At 29.4% G+C, this 19,910-nt stretch overlaps 3 protein-coding genes across 4 annotated transcripts; 2 read left to right on the forward strand and 1 right to left on the reverse strand.

The window, feature by feature from the left end:
- The first annotated feature begins 1,549 nt into the window (after positions 1-1,549).
- On the forward strand, positions 1,550-3,925 carry LOC127239487 (ferredoxin, root R-B1). Its single transcript, XM_051257669.1, has 2 exons — positions 1,550-1,703; positions 3,332-3,925. The coding sequence occupies exon 2, from the start codon at positions 3,340-3,342 to the stop codon at positions 3,793-3,795; it is 456 nt and encodes a 151-aa protein (XP_051113626.1). The 5' UTR covers positions 1,550-1,703; positions 3,332-3,339; the 3' UTR covers positions 3,796-3,925.
- Positions 3,926-6,282: 2,357 nt separating this feature from the next.
- On the forward strand, positions 6,283-11,408 carry LOC127239454 (glucan endo-1,3-beta-glucosidase 14-like). Of its 2 annotated transcripts, XR_007836135.1 has the most exons (4): positions 6,283-6,533; positions 7,108-8,135; positions 8,245-8,397; positions 11,227-11,408. XR_007836135.1 is itself a non-coding variant. In XM_051257618.1 (3 exons), the coding sequence occupies exons 1-3, from the start codon at positions 6,488-6,490 to the stop codon at positions 8,323-8,325; spliced, it is 1,155 nt and encodes a 384-aa protein (XP_051113575.1). In that variant the 5' UTR covers positions 6,283-6,487; the 3' UTR covers positions 8,326-8,511. The 2 variants fall into 2 exon arrangements, 1 of the variants encoding a protein (XP_051113575.1); XM_051257618.1 differs by lacking the exon at positions 11,227-11,408 and having other exon boundaries at positions 8,245-8,511.
- A 2,395-nt stretch (positions 11,409-13,803) lies between these two features.
- On the reverse strand, positions 13,804-17,503 carry LOC127239428 (double-stranded RNA-binding protein 1-like). Its single transcript, XM_051257568.1, has 4 exons — positions 17,394-17,503; positions 16,497-16,675; positions 15,689-15,951; positions 13,804-14,768 (listed from the first exon to the last, which is right to left on the reverse strand). The coding sequence occupies exons 2-4, from the start codon at positions 16,537-16,539 to the stop codon at positions 14,157-14,159; spliced, it is 918 nt and encodes a 305-aa protein (XP_051113525.1). The 5' UTR covers positions 16,540-16,675; positions 17,394-17,503; the 3' UTR covers positions 13,804-14,156.
- Positions 17,504-19,910: the final 2,407 nt, after the last annotated feature.

Here is a 19,910-nt window from a genome sequence, read left to right on the forward strand (position 1 = left end):
TATTTAATTGAATTTTATTAATTATAAAATTTCTTTAAAAGAAAAATACTATTTTCATCTACCATCAATTTACCAATTTTTTTTGTGTTATTATTTTTAATATATTTCCTTTGTCTCATAAATATAGTTTTAATTGGGTTAGACTTTTTTACCCGTATTAGCGTAAAAAGTAGTAGTAATTGTGTAATAAAAAAAAATAAATAAAGGTAGTTTTACAATTATTTATGAAAATAAGACTCATTAAATTACATTAGTATTATAAAGAAAAAATATTTTTGTTATTTTCTTTTGATTTATAGTAGATTTTGTATAATAATTAATATTTAAATATTAATATACAATAATAAATGGGCAGATTGACAAAAAAAAAATTGATAAATTGACTGTTGACCTTAGTATATATTTTTAAATATTTAGGGTTTTGTTCTTTTTATTTTTTTATTTTTTATTTTCTTATTTACAAGATTTTAAAAAAGAAATTAAAAAATTAGTTCCTCTATCCCAAATACGGTTCCTTAGATATAGTAGTGAAAATAATTATTTTTTGATAAAAATAAATTAAAATTAAAATTAAAATTAAAATAAATAATTAATATAATTAAAATTAAAAAAAATTAAATTAAAAATTTTATAATGAAATTAAAGGGTATAAGTGAGACAATCGAAAAATAAAAAAATGAACAACAGTGTACATTTATTTTTCTTATATTTTTTTACTTATTTTTATATATTTTATATTAAAAAAAATAAAAATTTAATTATTTCACAAAACAAATCATATCCAACTTTTGAGTGGAATGAATGCATATATATTGGGAATTGTAATTTGAAATCTCGATAATTATTAAAAATGTTCTGTAATATTCCATGGCTTGAAAAGTATTTTTGGCAAACAAGAAAATTTAGATTATTTTATTTTATTTTCTCTCTTTTCAATTTAAAAAACAAACAATTGCAACATTTTATTTATAATATTAGAAATAAATACTACTCCCTTCGTCCCACTCACTAGTTGCAGTTTCTATATATCCCACATTTCATATCATTTTTTTTAAATATTACTAATTTTAACCTCATTTTAAATTTTTTAATTTATTTTTAAAATTTTAATTAAATTAATTAATTATTTTAATTTATATTATATGTTAATTAATTTTACTAATAAATTTTAATTATTTATTAATTATATTTATCCTAAATCTCGTGTCTATAATAACGAAAATATTCAATGTGGGACGGAAGAAGTATTAGATATGGGTGTCTTTCTTTGGATAACTTTAAAAAAAATTAATTTAAATTTAATATAAAAATAATATTTGATGAGATGTTTTGTAAGAATTTTTTTTTTTTTTTAAACGTATAATCCAAATAATAAAAATTTAAAAAACTTTGGTAAAGAAACAAATTGTCTTTTGAAGGTAAAAGTAATTTATTATATAAAAAATTATATATATATAATTATTTAATTATACTTTTTTTTAAAAAAGAAAAAATTCAGTCGAAATCCCCCAACTAATTATTTACTAGGGTGGATTTTGAGGTAGGGTTGGTGAGTGCCCTAACATATGAACAGGTGCACCTTTCTGTCTGCGGTCATATTTACATTTCTCCAGAAGCTTCTCTAGACACTCCTATTTTTGCACCTGCTGCCCTCTCCTCCCTCCCTACAGATTCAAATCTCTCCCTCTCCTCTGGAATCTTAGGTATCTCCGCTTCCTGTTTTTGAGTTTTGGTGTTGAGGATGTTTGGGTTAATGGATTTTTGTTTTGCTTTTTACTCTATTTGGATTGTGGAAGAGTAACGACATTTTGCCATGTTCTAGGTTTTGCTCGATCCAGTAAACATTCTTGTTGGATGATTTATTTTTTGCGTTTATTTAAGTTTCTATGCTTGAAGCTGGTTTGGAAATGGTTTCTATCTACTAATTTTGATTTCGTTAGTAAGCTGTGTTTCGTGTTTGAGACTAACTGCAAATCTGGAGGACTGCTTGTGTTGTGTTGTGTTGGCTGCATTAACTAATTTTATGTCTGGGATATACTGGCTTATTGCACGATTCTTTTGTTGTTTTTATGCGATTGTGTTTTGGAATTATTCTAGTGAAATTTGCTTTAGGTTAAAAAGGTGCAATTGGGGCAACGTCTGTAGTTTGTCTCTATACCCGAAGACGTTGTAGTTTCTGTCGATTTTGTGATAGATATTCATCACCTACTTCTGTTTAGACATGAAGACTTAATTATAGTTTCTGCCCATTTGTAAATGATTGATTTATTAATTAAGTAATTTATGTTATACATTAGGTTGTAGTAATATTAAGGCTTGATGATGCAAAGAAAATGACCACATGAGAATGACTTCTTGTATCATGGATACAAAGGCTAATTCATTTTGGTCTTTGACCATCAACAATGCTTTTAGATTAGATTTTGGCCCACTGCCTGAAATGAGTTGCAGAAAGATTTTGGTGGCTTGTCTAATGGTTTTGTAATTTGTGGACAGAAATGAGTGCTGCTAGGGGCTCCGGTTAGATATAAGTTTTAAAACGTTTGGAGTTTTTGGGAAATTTTGAAAATAGTAAAAATTGTGTTGTTTGATGTGATTTTGTGAAAACTAAAAGAATTCGATGTGATGTTTTTCTCAAATGTTAGTGTTTTTGGGGATTTGCTTTCTTTATTTTCTAATTATGTGTTTTTTCTCCCATTGTTTTCTTTTCAACTTCTCCTATACATCTTTTGCACTGACTATAAGCTCATTGGATAAAATGAGCTAGTTAAGTTTGTTCGCTATTATGGTTTTAAGTTGTAAACATCAGTTCGTTAACTATTTGATGCAACAAAATCTTCTCTTTGAGTTCATTTTTTGTAAATTTTGTGGAGCCTCGAGTGAAGGGCACAGAGACATTGTACTTGCTCTTCTCATAATGCTCCAAATATTTACTGCTCTGTTGCTCCCGAAATGGATGACCATTATGGTTGATCTCATTGGGATTATCTGCATCAGGCATATATTAGCAATCATATCCATGACCGAGAAGCCACATTTATTGTAGAGGGATGGTTTAGTTCATCTGTGAATCTACCAATTGGATGTGTTTGTTTGGGGGGTTTGGGTTTTAAATAGTAAAATTTTGAATTGGACTAGTTATTTGATGTGATGTAAATAATGTTTTGAATGTAAAATTTAAATTTTTTGTTGATATAATGAATGATAATTAGGTATTTGACTTAATGTATGGTTGTGGAGAAAGTTTTTGGGAATTTGTTAAAGATGTTACGTAGGATCTCTCAATAACAATGTCAATCAACATACTGATAAGATTAATTATTTTCTTTAGGAGAAAAAATGGCGACTGCGGTGCTTCCCACTGTATGCATGTTTGGAGGTGCTACACAATCCCGAATCAAAACTACCTTCGTCAAGAATACATCCGCATTGGGGTCAGTAAAGAGCAAAGCAAAAGCCTTTGGCCTTTCAGCGAAGCCTAACTTCAGAGTATCCGCCATGGCCACATACAAAGTGAAACTGATTGGACCTGACAACACAGAATTTGAATTCGAGGCCCCTGATGATTCATACATCCTCGACTCAGCCGAGAATGCAGGTATCGATCTTCCATACTCGTGCAGAGCCGGGGCATGCTCCACATGTGCTGGGAAACTGGTGTCTGGCGTGGTTGACCAGTCGGATGGCTCATTTCTCGATGATAACCAAATGAATGAGGGATACTTGCTGACGTGCGTTTCTTACCCGACATCTGATTGCGTGATTCATACACATAAGGAGAGCGACCTCTACTGAGTGAGTATTGCTTTCTTTCTGTCATTCGATTGCCTAAATGAAGACTAGTTGTACACCTATTTAAATCTATTCGAACTAAATCTTGTTGGCTGGTTTTTCTCCAATCTATATGGTCTTGTTCTTTGTGATTCTTCTACTCTTTTTGCCTATGTTAGAATAGTGTTTCTTTGTTAGTATGTGGTTTTAGCTGTTCGATAAGGTTTTGTTATAATTTACTTGTAGTTTGAAAAGTTAGTTTAGAAATTGTACGAGGTTCCCTTCGTAGATTACATAAGCATTACATAAAATCCCGTAGAAATTATGTGACGTTCCTTTGAGTTATAAAAATTCCGATGTTTTTTAAAACATAAGGGGTCATGTAGTTTCAGAAATTCTTTCTTGTTTTTTCTTTAACATCACAAAATCTTATAAAAAAAAAGGGATTATTTGAAATATTTTTGCTTAGATTAATGATCAATGGGCTATGATACAAGAACCTTTTGAAAAGGGCTAAAAGTGTAGGCTTTTAGAAGTATTCTGGAGGGCCCAAAGAACAATCTGGATGAACTACTTGTTAGGGGAATAAGAATAAAGTTAAATTTATTGTGCTCTGGCCCTCCACTACAGATTTTTTTTTTCCTAATTAGAAAATTGAAATGATTTATTTCTAGTTGTTAAAAGAGGTTGAAGGAAGTCCAGGCTTGATGGGTTGGGGGTATGGTAGGTGGGTAGGGTAGGGTATGGTAGTAGGGGTCACACACCTTTATTCATATTCCCCTAAGTAAGTACTGTGGATTTTATTCCAATCATACCTCATATAAAAGGTGGGTTAGGGTTGTGTGTGGAAAGATCTAACATAGGTCTGTTTGAATTAGGTTTCTGATTTTGATGTTATATTAGAAAGTGAAGTTGTTTTTGAATGAAATTGTATTTATTTTTTATGTTTTTTAGGGATATAAAATATCATGAATGAAATTGTATTTATTGTTACATGATTGTTTTTTATTTTTTTTATTGTTGATGAATAGTAGTATTAATAATTAATTTATGTTTGCCTCCAATTTACGATGGGATTTATTTACCATTCTTATTATTAAATCACGGTTTGATAATAGATTTATTGTAATAGAATGGTTTTAAATTTTTATTTAAATATTTGTTTAAACAATGTTTTGATTTTATGTTTTATAAGAAAAAAAAATATATTGTATTTTTATTGATAATGGTGTTTGAGGGTTCAAAAGTTTTTAACAGAGCATTTGTGTTCAAATGAAACATTGAATTTTTTTAATTCAATAAATTTTAAGTTAGGTGAGTTAATTGAATGTGTACATTGTTCATTGAATGTGTACATTGTTCCACAAGATTGTAATTAAATGATATATATATATATATACACACACACATATGTATAAGAGAAAGAGAATGAAAATGAAGAGTGTATTTTTTTAACAATAAATAAATAAATATGTTTTTTAAAAATATTAATATATTATATATTCTCTACATTGTTTTTTATATATCACATAAAAAAAAATATTTTTTAAAATTATTTTACAAAACAAACGATACCCAAAATTTGAAAACTTATATTGATAGTGCAATGAATTTTTTTTTCATTTACTTTTGAACTAAACATTTATTTCATTCTAAGCATTATGACTTTGTTCTTTTTAATGTTTTCAACAGAAATTACTATTACTATTTATATATACATAATTTTTAATAAAAATAAATTATTATTATTATTATTATTTTATAAAATATTATATCAAAATAGTATTTAAATAAAAATTAAAATTAAAATTTAATTTAAAATTACATCAAACAAACTCATAATAATTTAGATACAATTATATTTTAATTTTTATTAAAACTAGAGATACCTGTGAACGGTCTCATAACTCCCCCGAAAGTGCGCACATCAAATATAATACTCTGGAAACGAGTCTTAAGATATATTGGAGTTCTTTTCAATTTCCATACCATTTATGGATAATCAATTAATATATAGATATAATAATAATAATAAAAAATAGAATATATATTTAAATATTTTAAATATTATATCTAAATAAATATGTATAATATGATTATTATTTTTTTGTAAAGTGTTAAATTTAATGTAATATAATATAAAATAAAAATTTATTTATTTATATTATATTTAACAAATTTATATAAAAAATAAAATTTTAAAAATAGATAAGAATATTTATATATAAGAAAATATAAATATATATATATAAGAAAAAAATTTACAATTATTACTTACTTTTACTAAAATTTGTGTCCGATCAAATGAGCAAATATTTGTACGAGGAAGGGAGTAAAAACTATCTAAATAAATTATGTATAAAAATATTGAAAAGAAATGAAGGGCATTTCCGGAAATTCACTACACAAGATCAGTTAAGCTAGCTCATGATCATCAGAATCAGCCTTGACTTGAGTTGAGAGAGAAAAAGTTGAAAAGGAATAAAACAATCACATTAAACAGAAACCTCTCTCTCTCTCTAGATATATATACATACATATATATATATGTACGTGGAAATAAACTATTGGAAAATGCATAACAAAAATCCTTTCTCTGCATACAGTGAATGAGTATGTATAGCATAGGGAATTGAATTCCAAATAAAGCAACCAAAGCAGCCTCCATAGCTCTCTGAGAGAGCTTACTGACGGGACGGCATCAATTCCTTTTGCCATGGCCACGCTTTTCCGGCTTCTTCCTCTTCTTCTTCTCTTTTCAGGTACTTTCATCTTCTTCAAATTTAATTTTTAAGAGAAGAGTCCTTTCTGCTGCTTTCATTGTTACTTGGTTCATAAGCTTCGACTTCGCATTTTATTGTTTCATCCTTATGTTATGTCCTCTTCTGATGATTATTCGATCTTATTTTGTACCTGTTGAGGAAATGATTTGATATTTGAAGTTTGATTGATTTTAGTTTAGTGAAAAGAATTTTTTCGAGTTCGCATTTGATTGATTCGGTCTTATTTCCTCTTTTGATGATTATGCGATCTTATTTTGCAGCTGTTTGAGGGAATTGTTAGGTATTTATAAGCTTGATTGGTTTTAGAATTCGTGTTGTTTGATTCGCAACATATTCAGAAACTCTCTGTTTATTCAATTTTTACCGAGTATTTTGCTGTTCATAGCGATTCACAGTTTCACATTCGTAGCAATTTCGAAATTCTGCTAGCTTTAAATTAATCTTTAGATTTAGATTTCGATTTCCAGTTATTGTTCAATGAATTGTTGCTCTGGTTGTTGGAATCTTCAAGTTCAATTTCGATTTTGAATTTGAATTTGTACTGTGTGTCCAGATTGTTTTCCGACGACCGGAGCCGTCGGCGTGGGGATAAACTACGGCCAAATCGCGAACAACCTGCCGTCGCCGCCGCGCGTGGCGTACCTCCTAAGCTTACTCAACATAACGCGCGTCAAGCTCTACGATGCCGATCCAAACGTCCTGTCGGCGTTCGCCAACACCGGCGTCGAATTCACCATCGGCCTCGGCAACGAGCACTTGCAGGCGGTTACCGATCCAAGCCAAGCCAGATCATGGATCGAGCAGCACGTGCATCCGTACATCTCTCAGACGAAGATCACGTGCATCGCCGTCGGCAACGAGGTCCTCACCGGAAACGACACGCAGCTAATGTCGTACCTCCTGCCGGCGATGCAATCCGTTAACGACGCCCTTTTAAACTCCGGCCAACAGATATCGGTGACGACGGCGCACTCCTATGGAATCCTATCGACATCATTCCCGCCGTCTTCCGGCGCATTCCAACAGAATCTCGCCGAATACATCCGGCCAATCCTTGAGTTCCACCGCCGGACGGGGTCGCCGTTCACAATCAACGCCTACCCGTTCTTCGCCTACAAGGACAATCCCGACGGGGTGTCGTTGAGCTACGCCTTGTTCCAGCCGAGCTCCGGGATGATCGATCCGTCGACGAATCTGCGTTACGACAACATGTTGTACGCGCAAGTCGACGCCGTTTACTCCGCGATCAAAGCGGCTGGATTCGACGATATCCGCGTCCAAGTGTCGGAGACGGGATGGCCTTCGAAGGGCGATCCCGACGAGGCGGGCGCGACGCCGGAGAACGCAAAACTCTACAACGGGAACTTGGTGCGACGGATACAACAAAATCAAGGGACTCCCGCAAAACCGTCGGTGCCTATCGACATCTACGTTTTCGCGCTTTTTAACGAGAATCAAAAGTTCGGACCCGCCTCCGAGAGGAATTACGGATTGTACTATCCGAACGGGACGCCCGTTTACAATATCGGGTTGGAAAGCTATAGCATTCCTCATATGGACTATTCGGCTTCTAAATCGACCGTAAGGGCTCATCGACATTCGCTTAATTGCGCAATTCATTTACTCCAAATGATCGTCTTATCTGAAAGTTTAACTAAGACTAACTTTGCGATGTTTTCTTACATTTCAGGTAAGATGTTTCGTCGACAAGCGGACGGTTGTGGCGTCTATATTGATATATGTATACATATATACATTCCATTGTAGGTAAGAATTCATCGATTTGAAGAACGGGGACAAGAGTCGAGGAAACTTTTCCTATTTATGGAAAGATATTCGGGAGGTACGATGTCTTGTCCTATTTACCATTTGCCTTTTTCGTTCATAACAAATCGAAGGGGTTAACAAGTTGAGCAAAGTTCAAATTCGATATAGAAAGGAATGCATATAGATGTTTTGATCTTTTTATTATTTTAAATTTTGATCAACATTGTTCAATCTATAATTTCGATAAAAATATATTATTCTTTTAAAAATAATATTTTATTTCAAATCAATTTTAAACTATAACCAAATAAGCTGAAATTAACTTTAGGAGGTTAGATTATTACAATCTTATGGAGAACTAAGGCAACACTCTTAATGCAACACTCTCTCTAATCATGTGTTTTTGTTTGGGTAAATTTAAAAATAATAAGAATTTATATAAAAATAGGATGGATAATAAGAAGTAAACTAGAATATAGGAGTATGTCCAATTTATTAAGGGTATGTTTTTTTTTTATCGAATTTGAAATATTTTGGTATTAAACTAATGTATGATGTGATATTTTGTTAGAAAAAAAAAATATATTTTTTTCTAAAAATATGAGATTTGAAGTTAAAGAAAAAACTCTAAATTTTTTATAAAAATATAATGAGTTAAATATAAAAGATAACGTATAAATCAATTATTATTGATTAAAGTAACAATAATATAATTATGAATTGATATATATATATATTTTTATGTTAGACTAAGTGGCAATGTTGAGAATACTGGCATAAAATACACAAATAACACATAAGATATAAATTACAACTAATAAAATAATATAATATAAATAAAAATATGAATTGACAGGATATGATAGTATCCACAAAAAATATATATTTCAATTACTTTTAACATATAATGTATATTACCACAACACATAGGACAACACGATTAAAATATTTCAAACAACATGATGATGCTGATTATCCTCATCCAATACCTAATTATTTTAATTTTTTCAAAAAAATTATAAATAAATTATTGATAAATTTAATAGTCAAATAAATAAATAACATAATTTTGGTGGAAGAAAATAAATATTTTTTTAAAATTACTCATTTTCGATTAATATTAATTCCCAAAGTGTGTATAAGAGCATATATAATGTTGCCATTGACATCGAAAAGTAATAAAGGGTTTGTTTCTGAGTTTTTATTATTTGAACTTTGCATTTCTCGAAAAAAATATATATATTTTTTTTCTCACAAAATATTTCATTATATATTATCTTAATGTCAAATTCAAACCAATTTTTTTTTTCAAATTCATAAGAAAGGAACTTTTATATGCTCTAAGTAGTCCCTAACCAATTGATTGAAATGTTGAATTTAAGGACAAAGATCACTACTAATTATTATTATTATTTAAAGGTAAAGAGTCTTCATCATCATAATCACCCAAAATGAAGTGGTTTTCGATTGGTATTAGATTTTAGAGTTTGGAGTAAGCCAATGAAATTTTGAATTGAAATTATTCACAATGTTTACCCAAACCAACTTTTGAATTGCGATTTTTCAAAACTAATAGTGAATAATACAAATAAAAGTAAAAAATAGATTCAAATATTTATTGCAAGAAGTCAAAAAATTAAATATTTAATTTCAAATAATATTATATTTTATATTTTTTGATACAACTTTTTTTACCAGACATGCAATTATTTGTGTTTGTGTTTTAAATATAAAATTAATAAAACAATGAAAACGAAAATAAATAAATAATTTAATATTCGAACAAATAATAATAAAATTAATGAGTGAAACCTACGAACAAACACACTATGATGTATTTGAAATGACAGAGTTCCTAACTTATTACTTTTTTCCTACAACAAATTTCATCGACATGTCTCCATCCCATAATTTGCTATCAAGCTTTTTTTTTTTTTTTTTCTTTTTTTTTAAAAGAATTTATAATATATATATATATATATATATATTTTTGGTATGTTATGTCGACATATTACATCATGGTTTGATGTGCAATAAGTAATTTTGGTGAGTTTCTCTACTCTTATTATCACACCTATTTCCATGCTTTTGCTTTGGGCACAAAGGGCTTCTTTATTTCTAGTATTTTTTATATGAAAATTTCACCATTTATATTTAAAAATATCATTATATATATATATATATACACTTATAGATTTAAAAGTTATTTCATGCATTTATTATTATTTTTTTATTAAAAGTAAAAATCTGGATAAATATATATATATCATTTGAAAAGTGTAGGTTAAAATCTAAAGGTGCAAGTAACATCAGTGTATATATATATACTCCTTCTGTCTCAATACAATAGTTTTATTTACCATTTTTCTCAGTATCAATACAATAGTCATAAATAACCATATGACTGTAAAACTACCCTTATTTTTTCATTTTTACTACACAATTGTCACTAATTTTTTACACTAATGCACTCACAAGGACAAAAAAATCTTTTATCAGTACTTTTTACCAACTACCAATATAATATCAATATTCTTTAAATCTTGTACCGAACTCAATTAAGATTATAGTTTTTGGAGGGATGGAGTATAATTCTATGTTGGTTCAATTTGTGTGTGGCTTTCAACATTGAAATTTTCACCCTTTAATTAATCATGGATTTGATTTAAACCAACTAACAGGATAAGATAATAAGAAGCCTGATTGATTGACATAGACCCTTTAATTTTTTGACTTCATATTATTATTATTATTATTATTATTTTTAAAAAAAATCATTTTATTTTATAATAAATAAATCAAAATCTCAACAACAAATTAAAATAGTAGTATTAGTCAAAAAATCACATGTTATTAGCAGTTCTTAACACAGTTGTCTTAAGACAATTATTGGTAATGTCTGCAGGTGAAGCTGCTGCCATTGGCACACACACACACTTGTTATTTACATACATACATATGTATTTATTTATTTTACATATTAATTATAGTCTTGGAATTGCATTTCATTTTTATTGAGTGACAAAAAACAAAAGAACAAGTTGGAAATAAATCATCGAGCTTGTATTACTCCTTCCGATCCCGAAAATTATTCATAATTCGATGAATATAGAAATTAAGAAATAATAGTATTTTTTAAATATAAAAGTAGTATAAGTAAAAGAATAAAATAAGAGAATTATGAAAAATAATTGATAAAAAAAAAAATAATAATACTCCCTCTCTTCCTTAACAATATATCCATTTTTCTATTTTAGTCCGTCTCGTAACAAAGTATCCAATTTTTTTTAGTAATTGTATTGTCTACCTAACATTACAAATACTTTTCCAATTTATAATATATTACACATATGTCATTACATTTATATTATACAATACTAATAGGGTTAATTTAGTCTTTTTACCTTTATTTCTACTTTATCCGTAGATTTGGGACGGAGGGAGTATAAAAATATTAATAAAATAGTTATTGTTCATTAAAATAATAAATATAATAAAATTATGAATAAACAAAAATTGACATAATTTTGCTAGACATATATATATATATATATATTTAGCAAAAGAAAAACACAATATTGTGAAAATTGAATTTCTATAAGACTATCAAAGTCCACACACAATAAAATGAATATTAGAATATCATATGTTATAACTTATAATTTTTTTGATCGGAATATTATAACTTACAATTCTTTCAATGACCAGTTGTTTGGATCGAAAGTTGTCCGTACAAAATATGATTTCATTTATTTATTTTTATTGACGTACATTGTGAAAAACAACGCAATGTTCGTTGATATAGTTTGAATTTTCTTAAAATCTCATCATAAGATATCAATTTAAGAGCAAATTTACTATTCTAATAATTCAATAATCCATAAACTTTTAAAATGAATAAAAAAAACTATCGACCGAAGACTCACAAATTTCTTTAACTATACTGTCAATTATAAAAAAAAAAATTAATTTGATTTGGCTTTCTCCGGGTATATATTCAAGTTTGCAATATCAAAATCTTCATCACTAATGTGGTTTTTAATCATCCCTTTTTACTATTTTGAGTTGTATTCGAAAATTCAATCTCTTTTATTCCAAGAAAATAAAATAAACTCTCTAAGAATTACTACTAATTTTCTCTATAACATTATCTTGATAGGGTAATCCATTATTTATCTATAATCTCGATCCCTTACCTTATCGATCGGCTAGAAATGACATCTATGTAAAGACTCGGCTAAACTTCACTTTAATTGATTTAAAAATCGTATTTTTGTCACAATTGTCTAACGTTTAAATTATGTTGTCGAATTTTCATTTTATCGTCGGTCATTATTGTTGCAAAGTTTGAATATCTTGTAAATATTGAACAAAATAAGATAAATATGTATAAAGATATTAGTCGAAATTCATATTATTTTTCCACGATAAAGACCACACAACATTAAAGAATCTTATATCCCCATTTGCTATTAAACTTTTATTAGGGAAGAAAAAATTCAATAATTATTATTATTATTATTAGTTTCTTTTATCATTTGATGTTCTTGCTGATTTATTTATTTTAATTATTTCAATCATAAAAAGTAAGAATATCATCATCGTCATCGTTATCCTGGGAAATACAAGACAATAATTAATGGTGAGATTGACGTAAAATAGCCTTTGGTTTTATCTATACATGAATGATTATGAGACACTAGTGGTGGTGGATTTTGGATTTGATTTTTATTATATATATATATATATATATATTTTAAAAAAATAATAATAAATAAACTCATGGAGTATTATAAAAAAAGTACTCTAATTTTAAAATATTATTAGTTTAAAATGATAAATAATAATAATAATTGTAATAATAATAATAAATATTGGATATAATATATATAACGTTATTCATAATATTTTAAATAAAAATTAAATGTTAAATAAGGGTTCTGAAAGTCGCAAAGGTTTAAAACATTTGGGAACAATAAAAAATTAAATAAAAATAAATATATAATGTGATATTAACATTGCATGTATTTTATATTAAAATAAAATTTTAATTTAATATATTAAATAAAAAACAAGTATTTTATATAGTAATATTTTCATATTTCATTATTTATAAATAATGACATCTTTTAGGTATGTGAAACTAACTCTTGGAGTATAAGTAAAATATTACTTTCAATTTGAGTAAATATTAAAAATTTTGAATTAAAATAATTATTAATATAATATTTTATATATAAAAGAATTTTTTATAGCATAATATAAAAATAAAAGTATTAAATATTTAATTTGATATATTTAAAAAAAATATATTAATAAATAATAAAAGCTAACAAAACAAAACCTCTATACAAACACAAGGTTAAATAATAGATCTGTGACTGTGAGATCTCTGGACACATTTGAATATGGTATGAGTTTCCATATCATCAAATAAAAATACATTCAAACATCTCACGGCTCAAAGTCTATTTGCTACACATCCTTGAATTTAATTTAATTTGCAAGGTATTAAATGTTATTTCCACAATATAAAAATAAAATAATAATAAGAATAAGGACAGGAGAACCCCAATAGTAATCAATGTGGGTAGGAGTAACCAACCAATAACAATGCCAATCCCAATCAATACAAGTAAGGATCATATGACAATCTTCATCCCCCCCACCCCATATTCAATTTCCTTCCTTCTTACAACCAATTAATGTCTCTCATGCTCATAATCACAAATCTACCCATCCACTTCTGTCTCTCTCTCTCTCAAATCAAATCAAATATCCTCACAACTTACCTCAAGAACAGGAACAAGAAGACAACAATGGCTGCTGCATTTTTCAGTTATCCACTTCTCTGTAGTTATCTACACAGCCATCACAACTCCCAGCGGAAAGCGATTCGCCTTCTGCTTCCGCTTTTTCTGCTCCCGCCAGTCCATTCGCATCAGCGCCACCGTCCGTATTGCCGTTTTGGAAGTTCCCCGCGCCATCGGGCGCACCTGATCCCGCGTTAGACTCCAAATTTGTCGTAGTAGCTTGAACGCCGTTCTCTTTCTTCGTGCTCCGCCGCTTCTTCTTCTGCTGTTGCTTCTTGAAACGGCCTTTCTTTGGCTTGAGTGCGGCCGCAGTCTCCTGAACGCTGATTCCCAGGTCGGACACTTTCTTCTTCTGTGGAATTACGCTGTAGACGGAGGAGCTGCCGGCTTGATCTGCAGAGATAGAGCCCGAAGATTGGATGGCTAACAATGCCGTCCTCGCTGCTTTGATTTCGGCTTCCTTCTTTGTGGTTGTTGCAGCTCCGATGTACTTGATGCCCCCGATGTCGACGCTGCAAGAATACATTGGTGCTTTGCCGCGTTTCTCATCTTTGTGGCACTCGTACAAGGGGATGGCGTAGTTCATCTTTTGCGCGTATTCTTGCAGCAAGTTTTTGCACAAGCCGGTTTCATGCTGAAAAATTTGTAATCATCGAATCATGGCGTATAATCAACAAACAAATGAGCGGGAGAAAATAACTAGGAAACAGAAAAAGTAATGTATAAATAAAATGCAATCGAATATTATTATATAGTGAAATGTTTCTCTATTTAGGTAGATACTCTTGAAACTTTTTAAATAGACTAGTATTCATCAATAGTAACTTTTTAAGAAAAAACAAACAAACAAACATCATATTAAATAATTTTTAGTCTCACAAAACATAGCTATCAAATAGTCAAGTTTTCACTTCACCGATTTTTTTTAAAAAAACCTCTATATGAACGTAGATACTTCGGGATTCCTTAACAACAAAATACTAGCAGCTGGTTCAACGTTGCAATGGGTTTATATAATAGATACAGAATGAGACAGATGTCGAAGAACTTTTAAAGGGCTAATTTCACTTGTCACAAATGATAAAAACTTTTAAATGGTTAGTTTCACTAGTCACACAAATGATATAACTTTTAAAGGGCTAATTTCACTTTGCTATGTCGAGTTGACACCAAATCGGATACTGCATTCTAAATGCAATTGAATCAGATTCCACCTGGCTGATAAATATGACTTAGTCTACATGATGATGCAAATCACAGAGACCAAGATCAAAGAACATGACAATATAAGTTAAGCAAACCTGCATTTCTAACCAAAGAGTTAAGTAACGTTCATGGCAGGGGGTACAGCAACTCATTTTTAACTTTTTCAAAAAATCTAAAGATTATTCAGAAACATGGTGGGCAGGATATTTAAAGTTTTAGCTAATGCACTGCATGAGTCACTACGCAGTGAGCAATTATGGTAAGATGGGCTCATTGTGGGATCACATAAAAAATATGGATGCCTTAACACGTAAAATTATATACATAAAAGAGTGTAAAGAGAATTACCACTGGTACAGATATACCAAACTTTGTGCCAACAGATTTGGAAAGTTCTATGAGTGCGACCTCTGCAGCCGACTGCTCTGCTGTCTTGCGATTGAAAAATCCAGGTAGGGAATCATATCTTACGTTGTTCACAATGACAGTTGTTCTGAAGGAAGGCTCATGCGAAGGGCCTTCCTTGATAGTTTCGTAAGTGGGAGTTGTGAGCCCTGCTTTTTGACAATACTCTTGCAGTCGGCTCTTGAAGGCATAACAGCTTGAAACACCTGGAATACATACGGATGATCATGTGTCCTTAACATTATTTAGGAATAATAAGAAAAGTTTTCATTCTGAGAGAATTACATTAAAGAACATCGAACAATTACAGAGAAAACTTATATTAACAAACAGAAGATTACTCAGGAGGTCGACTCAAATTTCTCAGCAGGTCCTGATAATATTTTCATTAGCTCCACAAACATGATCGGGTTGGGAACCTTAGTACATAATAAAAACCAATGTTCACCAATTTAACCTACAAGCTACATATTATTAGAAAAGATTACATAGCAAGCTTGCCAAACCATTCCTCATTCCCCAAGGAACTTTCTAAAAAACATTATAGGTGACACAATGAAATGCTTATTCATACAGCTATCAGTCGGTAAAATATATATATATATATATATGCACAGCACGAAAGCCAAAATACAGAACAAAATAAAAATGAGGCAAAGTTTGGAGCTCACAACTTTGACACAAATTCTGTAAAGAGTAAAGGAATCTTCAAAATAAGAACTATGAATTTCCGGAAAGTAGAAGGTCTTACTTGCAGGTGCATTTTTGTCTTGAATTTCATGATTGCTGGCCATGCTCAATTTTGTGACTCCCAACACTTCTTTCTGTTTGTTTGGCTTGCCCACACCAACAAACAAAACTACAGTCGATATCTAAAGGGTACTAGAAGTTGCACCAGACTTCTTCTGCAAGTCAAGTTTTATTCCCACCCTGAAGAAACATTCAGAACCTCAGTATTAGAAATTTGAGGACCAACCAAACTCACAAAATGAAGATGTGCATACCGAAGGGCCTAAATCTAAAACAGCATGATTGATTTCGAAGTCCAGAGCCCTAATATATGGTTACTCACCTTTCCAATGCTCTTATATGTCTGTAATTAGGTTAAATAAACACTATTATCATCTTATTTTCACCAAACCCTTTTTAACTCCACAAACACGTGCAACCAAAACCTTATCAAATCTTATCCCTTTCTAAACTGAAGCAACAAAGTTTCACCAAATCCTTTGTCAGAATTAAGAACTGATATGGCATTCTCCATTCTAAGTTAGTAATTTCTAAATCCAAATCTGCTAATGCTTGGATGTGATATTGAGAACAAAACACTTGAAATTTCTGCTATCAATCCAATTTAGAACAAAATACAAAGTGAACCTTTTTCCATATAGCACGAACCAACATTACTTCAATCATACAAGACTAAGGAAAGCAACAAGCACCTCCTCAGCCAACACAATTCTGTATCACTCAGTCAAGAAACATTACATCAAATTTCCAAAAATAAAAATAATCCTCCTCGAAAATACAAAGCGAAATTAGAATTTGTAGTTCAAAACACATTAAGCCCTCGCAGCAATACAAATTACTTCAAAAAAGCAGAACACAAATTCGAAAAGATACGAAAGCCAAACGCAAGTAAAACTACCTGGTACGCAGCGGAGCACAGCAGTAAAGATTCCGCCTCGACGAACGAGAGAATTTAGGAGAGGTGGAAGAGGCCGATTCCTAAAATTCTTCGGCCATTAAAAGGCGAAATGAAATGCAGAGAGCAGAACGAGCGAGACATAGTAAATCAATTTGGGCCGGGCCCAGGTGGACTTAAAGCCCATAACATATGTGGGCTCTCAAAAGCCCAGCCCAGCCCAGATTATATTATTTCTACATAGTAATTAAAATGTGTTTGTTTTGTGAAATATTTTGAAGATATAATTTTTTATACTAGTATATAAAATTGTATAAAAATAATAAATATTTATAGTATATTAATTTCTTTTAGAAATGTGTGGAAAATAAATATAAAGAGAACACACTGACAACAAATAGCATGAAATGAAATAAATTGATACGTTTTTTCCTTTTTTTTTTCTTTTTTATCTTCTTGTATTATTATTATTATTATTATTCATTTTTAATATGCAATTTGTGATAATAAAATATAACTAAAAATACATTAATAATATTCATGTTTTGTATTTTATTTTACTTTTAACAAATTTATATATTTTATAAATAAATAAATAAATGTAAAAAAACTAATGGGTATGCTTTTTCTTTGGGTGTGTTTCTTTAATATTTTGAATTTGAGGGAGATGACCATTGTTTAAATGCAAATAAATAAATAAATAAAATTAGAGTAAAAAAAATACTGTTCCAAAACTCTGAATGATTTAGGGAATGTTTCTTTGAGTTCAAAAAATTTTGATTGAGTTTATAGTAAAATAATATATTTAGGGTGTGTTTGTTTGGGGGTTTGGATTTTGTGTTGGAATTTGAATAGTAAAAATTTTGAATTTGAATAGTTGTATGATGTGATATAAATAGGTGTTTATGTGATGTTTTGAATGTAAAATTGATTTTAGTATAATATAAAAAATAAAAAATAGGCGTTTGATTTGATATTTTTTAGTAAAAAGAAATGTACGTTTTTAAATATAAAAAAAAGTAGAAATCATTTTTGTCCCATTCAATATCATAATTATCAATTTTGGTTTCATTAAAAAAATATATCAATTTTGGTCTCATTCAAATGAAAATTTATCAATTTTAGTCCTAAAATGGTTGACTGAGACTGAATACGGCCGTGTTGGACGACTCAGAAGGTGACTGTACCAGGCAGCTAACACGGCCATGTTGGTTACCCTGCACTTCTGAACACGGCCATGTTCCTGCCCGTGCTCTGAATACAACCATGTTCATGTTCTACGCCATGTTTCTGCCCATGTTTTCAACACAGCCATGTTCTAGGCCATGTTCACGACCATATTTTCAATATAATTATATTGTAGGTTATATTTATTATTATTTTCATTTTCTTAAAAATTATTTGATATATACATTTATAATTCAACAAAAATATTCTTTACAATTATTTCATAATATAAAAATAATTATTATTTAATATTTTTAAAATATATAAAAATAATAATATATTAATATATTTTTTTAAATATCTATAGTAAAAATTTTAAAATATTATTTTAAATTAATTATTTCTATAAAATATAAATTGAATTTATTATTCAAAATAATATCTTAAAATAATACTCCTTCCATCCCACATTGGATGTCTAGGTCACCATAGACATGAGAATTTATGATAAATATAATTAGTAGATAATTAATAATATATTAGTGAAAATAATTATCATATAATATAAATAAGTATAAATTAAGATTAAGATAACTCATTAGTTTAATTAAAATTAAAAAATAGTCTGTAATTATTTTCCAAAAAAGGAAAGTGACATGGAGATGCGGGACGGTCAGAAACGACAGATATGGCAAGTGGAATGGAGAGAGTATTATTAAAAAATATATATTAATATATTATTATTTTAATATATTTTTAAAATATTAAAAAAAATTATTTTTATATTATGAAATAATTGTAAAAAATATTTTTGTTGAATTATAAATATATATCAAATAATTTTAACCAAAAAGTGAAAATAATAATAAATATGACCTTCAATATGATTATATTGAAAACATGGTCGTGAACATGACTTAAACATGGCTGTGCTGAGAACATGGACAGAAACACGGCCGTGTTAAGTGCAGGGTAAACAACACGGCTGTGTTGAAACCAACGTGGCCATGTTGGCTGCCTGGAACGCTCAATCAAGTCATCCAACACAGCCGTGTTCAAGCCAACACGGCCGTATTCAATCTCAGTCAACCATATTGGGACTAAAATTGATAAATTTTTATTTGAGTGAGACCAAAATTGATAATTTTTTTTTCAATGAAACCAAAATTGATAATTATGATATTGATTTGGATCAAAAATAATTTTTACTAAAAAAAAAAAAAAAAAAAAAAAAAAGAAAAAAGCAAAGAGTCCAGATAGTGCAAAACTGTTAGTTTGTTTGGGATGTAAATAAACAAACTCTTCGTTGTTTTAAATTCAACATTTACTACAAACTTTGATTAGCAATTTGAC

Source organism: Andrographis paniculata, unplaced genomic scaffold, assembly GCF_009805555.1.
Source record: "Andrographis paniculata isolate CXL003 unplaced genomic scaffold, ASM980555v1 Contig77END, whole genome shotgun sequence".
NCBI classification, from domain to species: Eukaryota; Viridiplantae; Streptophyta; class Magnoliopsida; order Lamiales; family Acanthaceae; genus Andrographis; species Andrographis paniculata.

What these genes read in the sequence shown, in the direction of transcription:
- LOC127239487 (XM_051257669.1), top strand. Translation starts at nt 3,340, where the DNA reads ATGGCGACTGCGGTGCTTCCCACTGTATGCATGTTTGGAGGTGCTACA.
- LOC127239454 (XM_051257618.1), top strand. Translation starts at nt 6,488, where the DNA reads ATGGCCACGCTTTTCCGGCTTCTTCCTCTTCTTCTTCTCTTTTCAG. An exon ending in TCTTCTTCTTCTCTTTTCAG is followed by an intron (nt 6,534 to 7,107) that starts GTACTTTCATCT and finishes CTGTGTGTCCAG; the next exon opens with ATTGTTTTCCGACGACCGGA. An exon ending in ATTCGGCTTCTAAATCGACC is followed by an intron (nt 8,136 to 8,244) that starts GTAAGGGCTCAT and finishes CTTACATTTCAG; the next exon opens with GTAAGATGTTTCGTCGACAA.
- LOC127239428 (XM_051257568.1), bottom strand. Translation starts at nt 16,539, where the DNA reads ATGGCCAGCAATCATGAAATTCAAGACAAAAATGCACCTGCAA. An exon ending in AGACAAAAATGCACCTGCAA is followed by an intron (nt 15,952 to 16,496) that starts GTAAGACCTTCT and finishes TATGTATTCCAG; the next exon opens with GTGTTTCAAGCTGTTATGCC. An exon ending in TTGGTATATCTGTACCAGTG is followed by an intron (nt 14,769 to 15,688) that starts GTAATTCTCTTT and finishes CAAATTTTTCAG; the next exon opens with CATGAAACCGGCTTGTGCAA.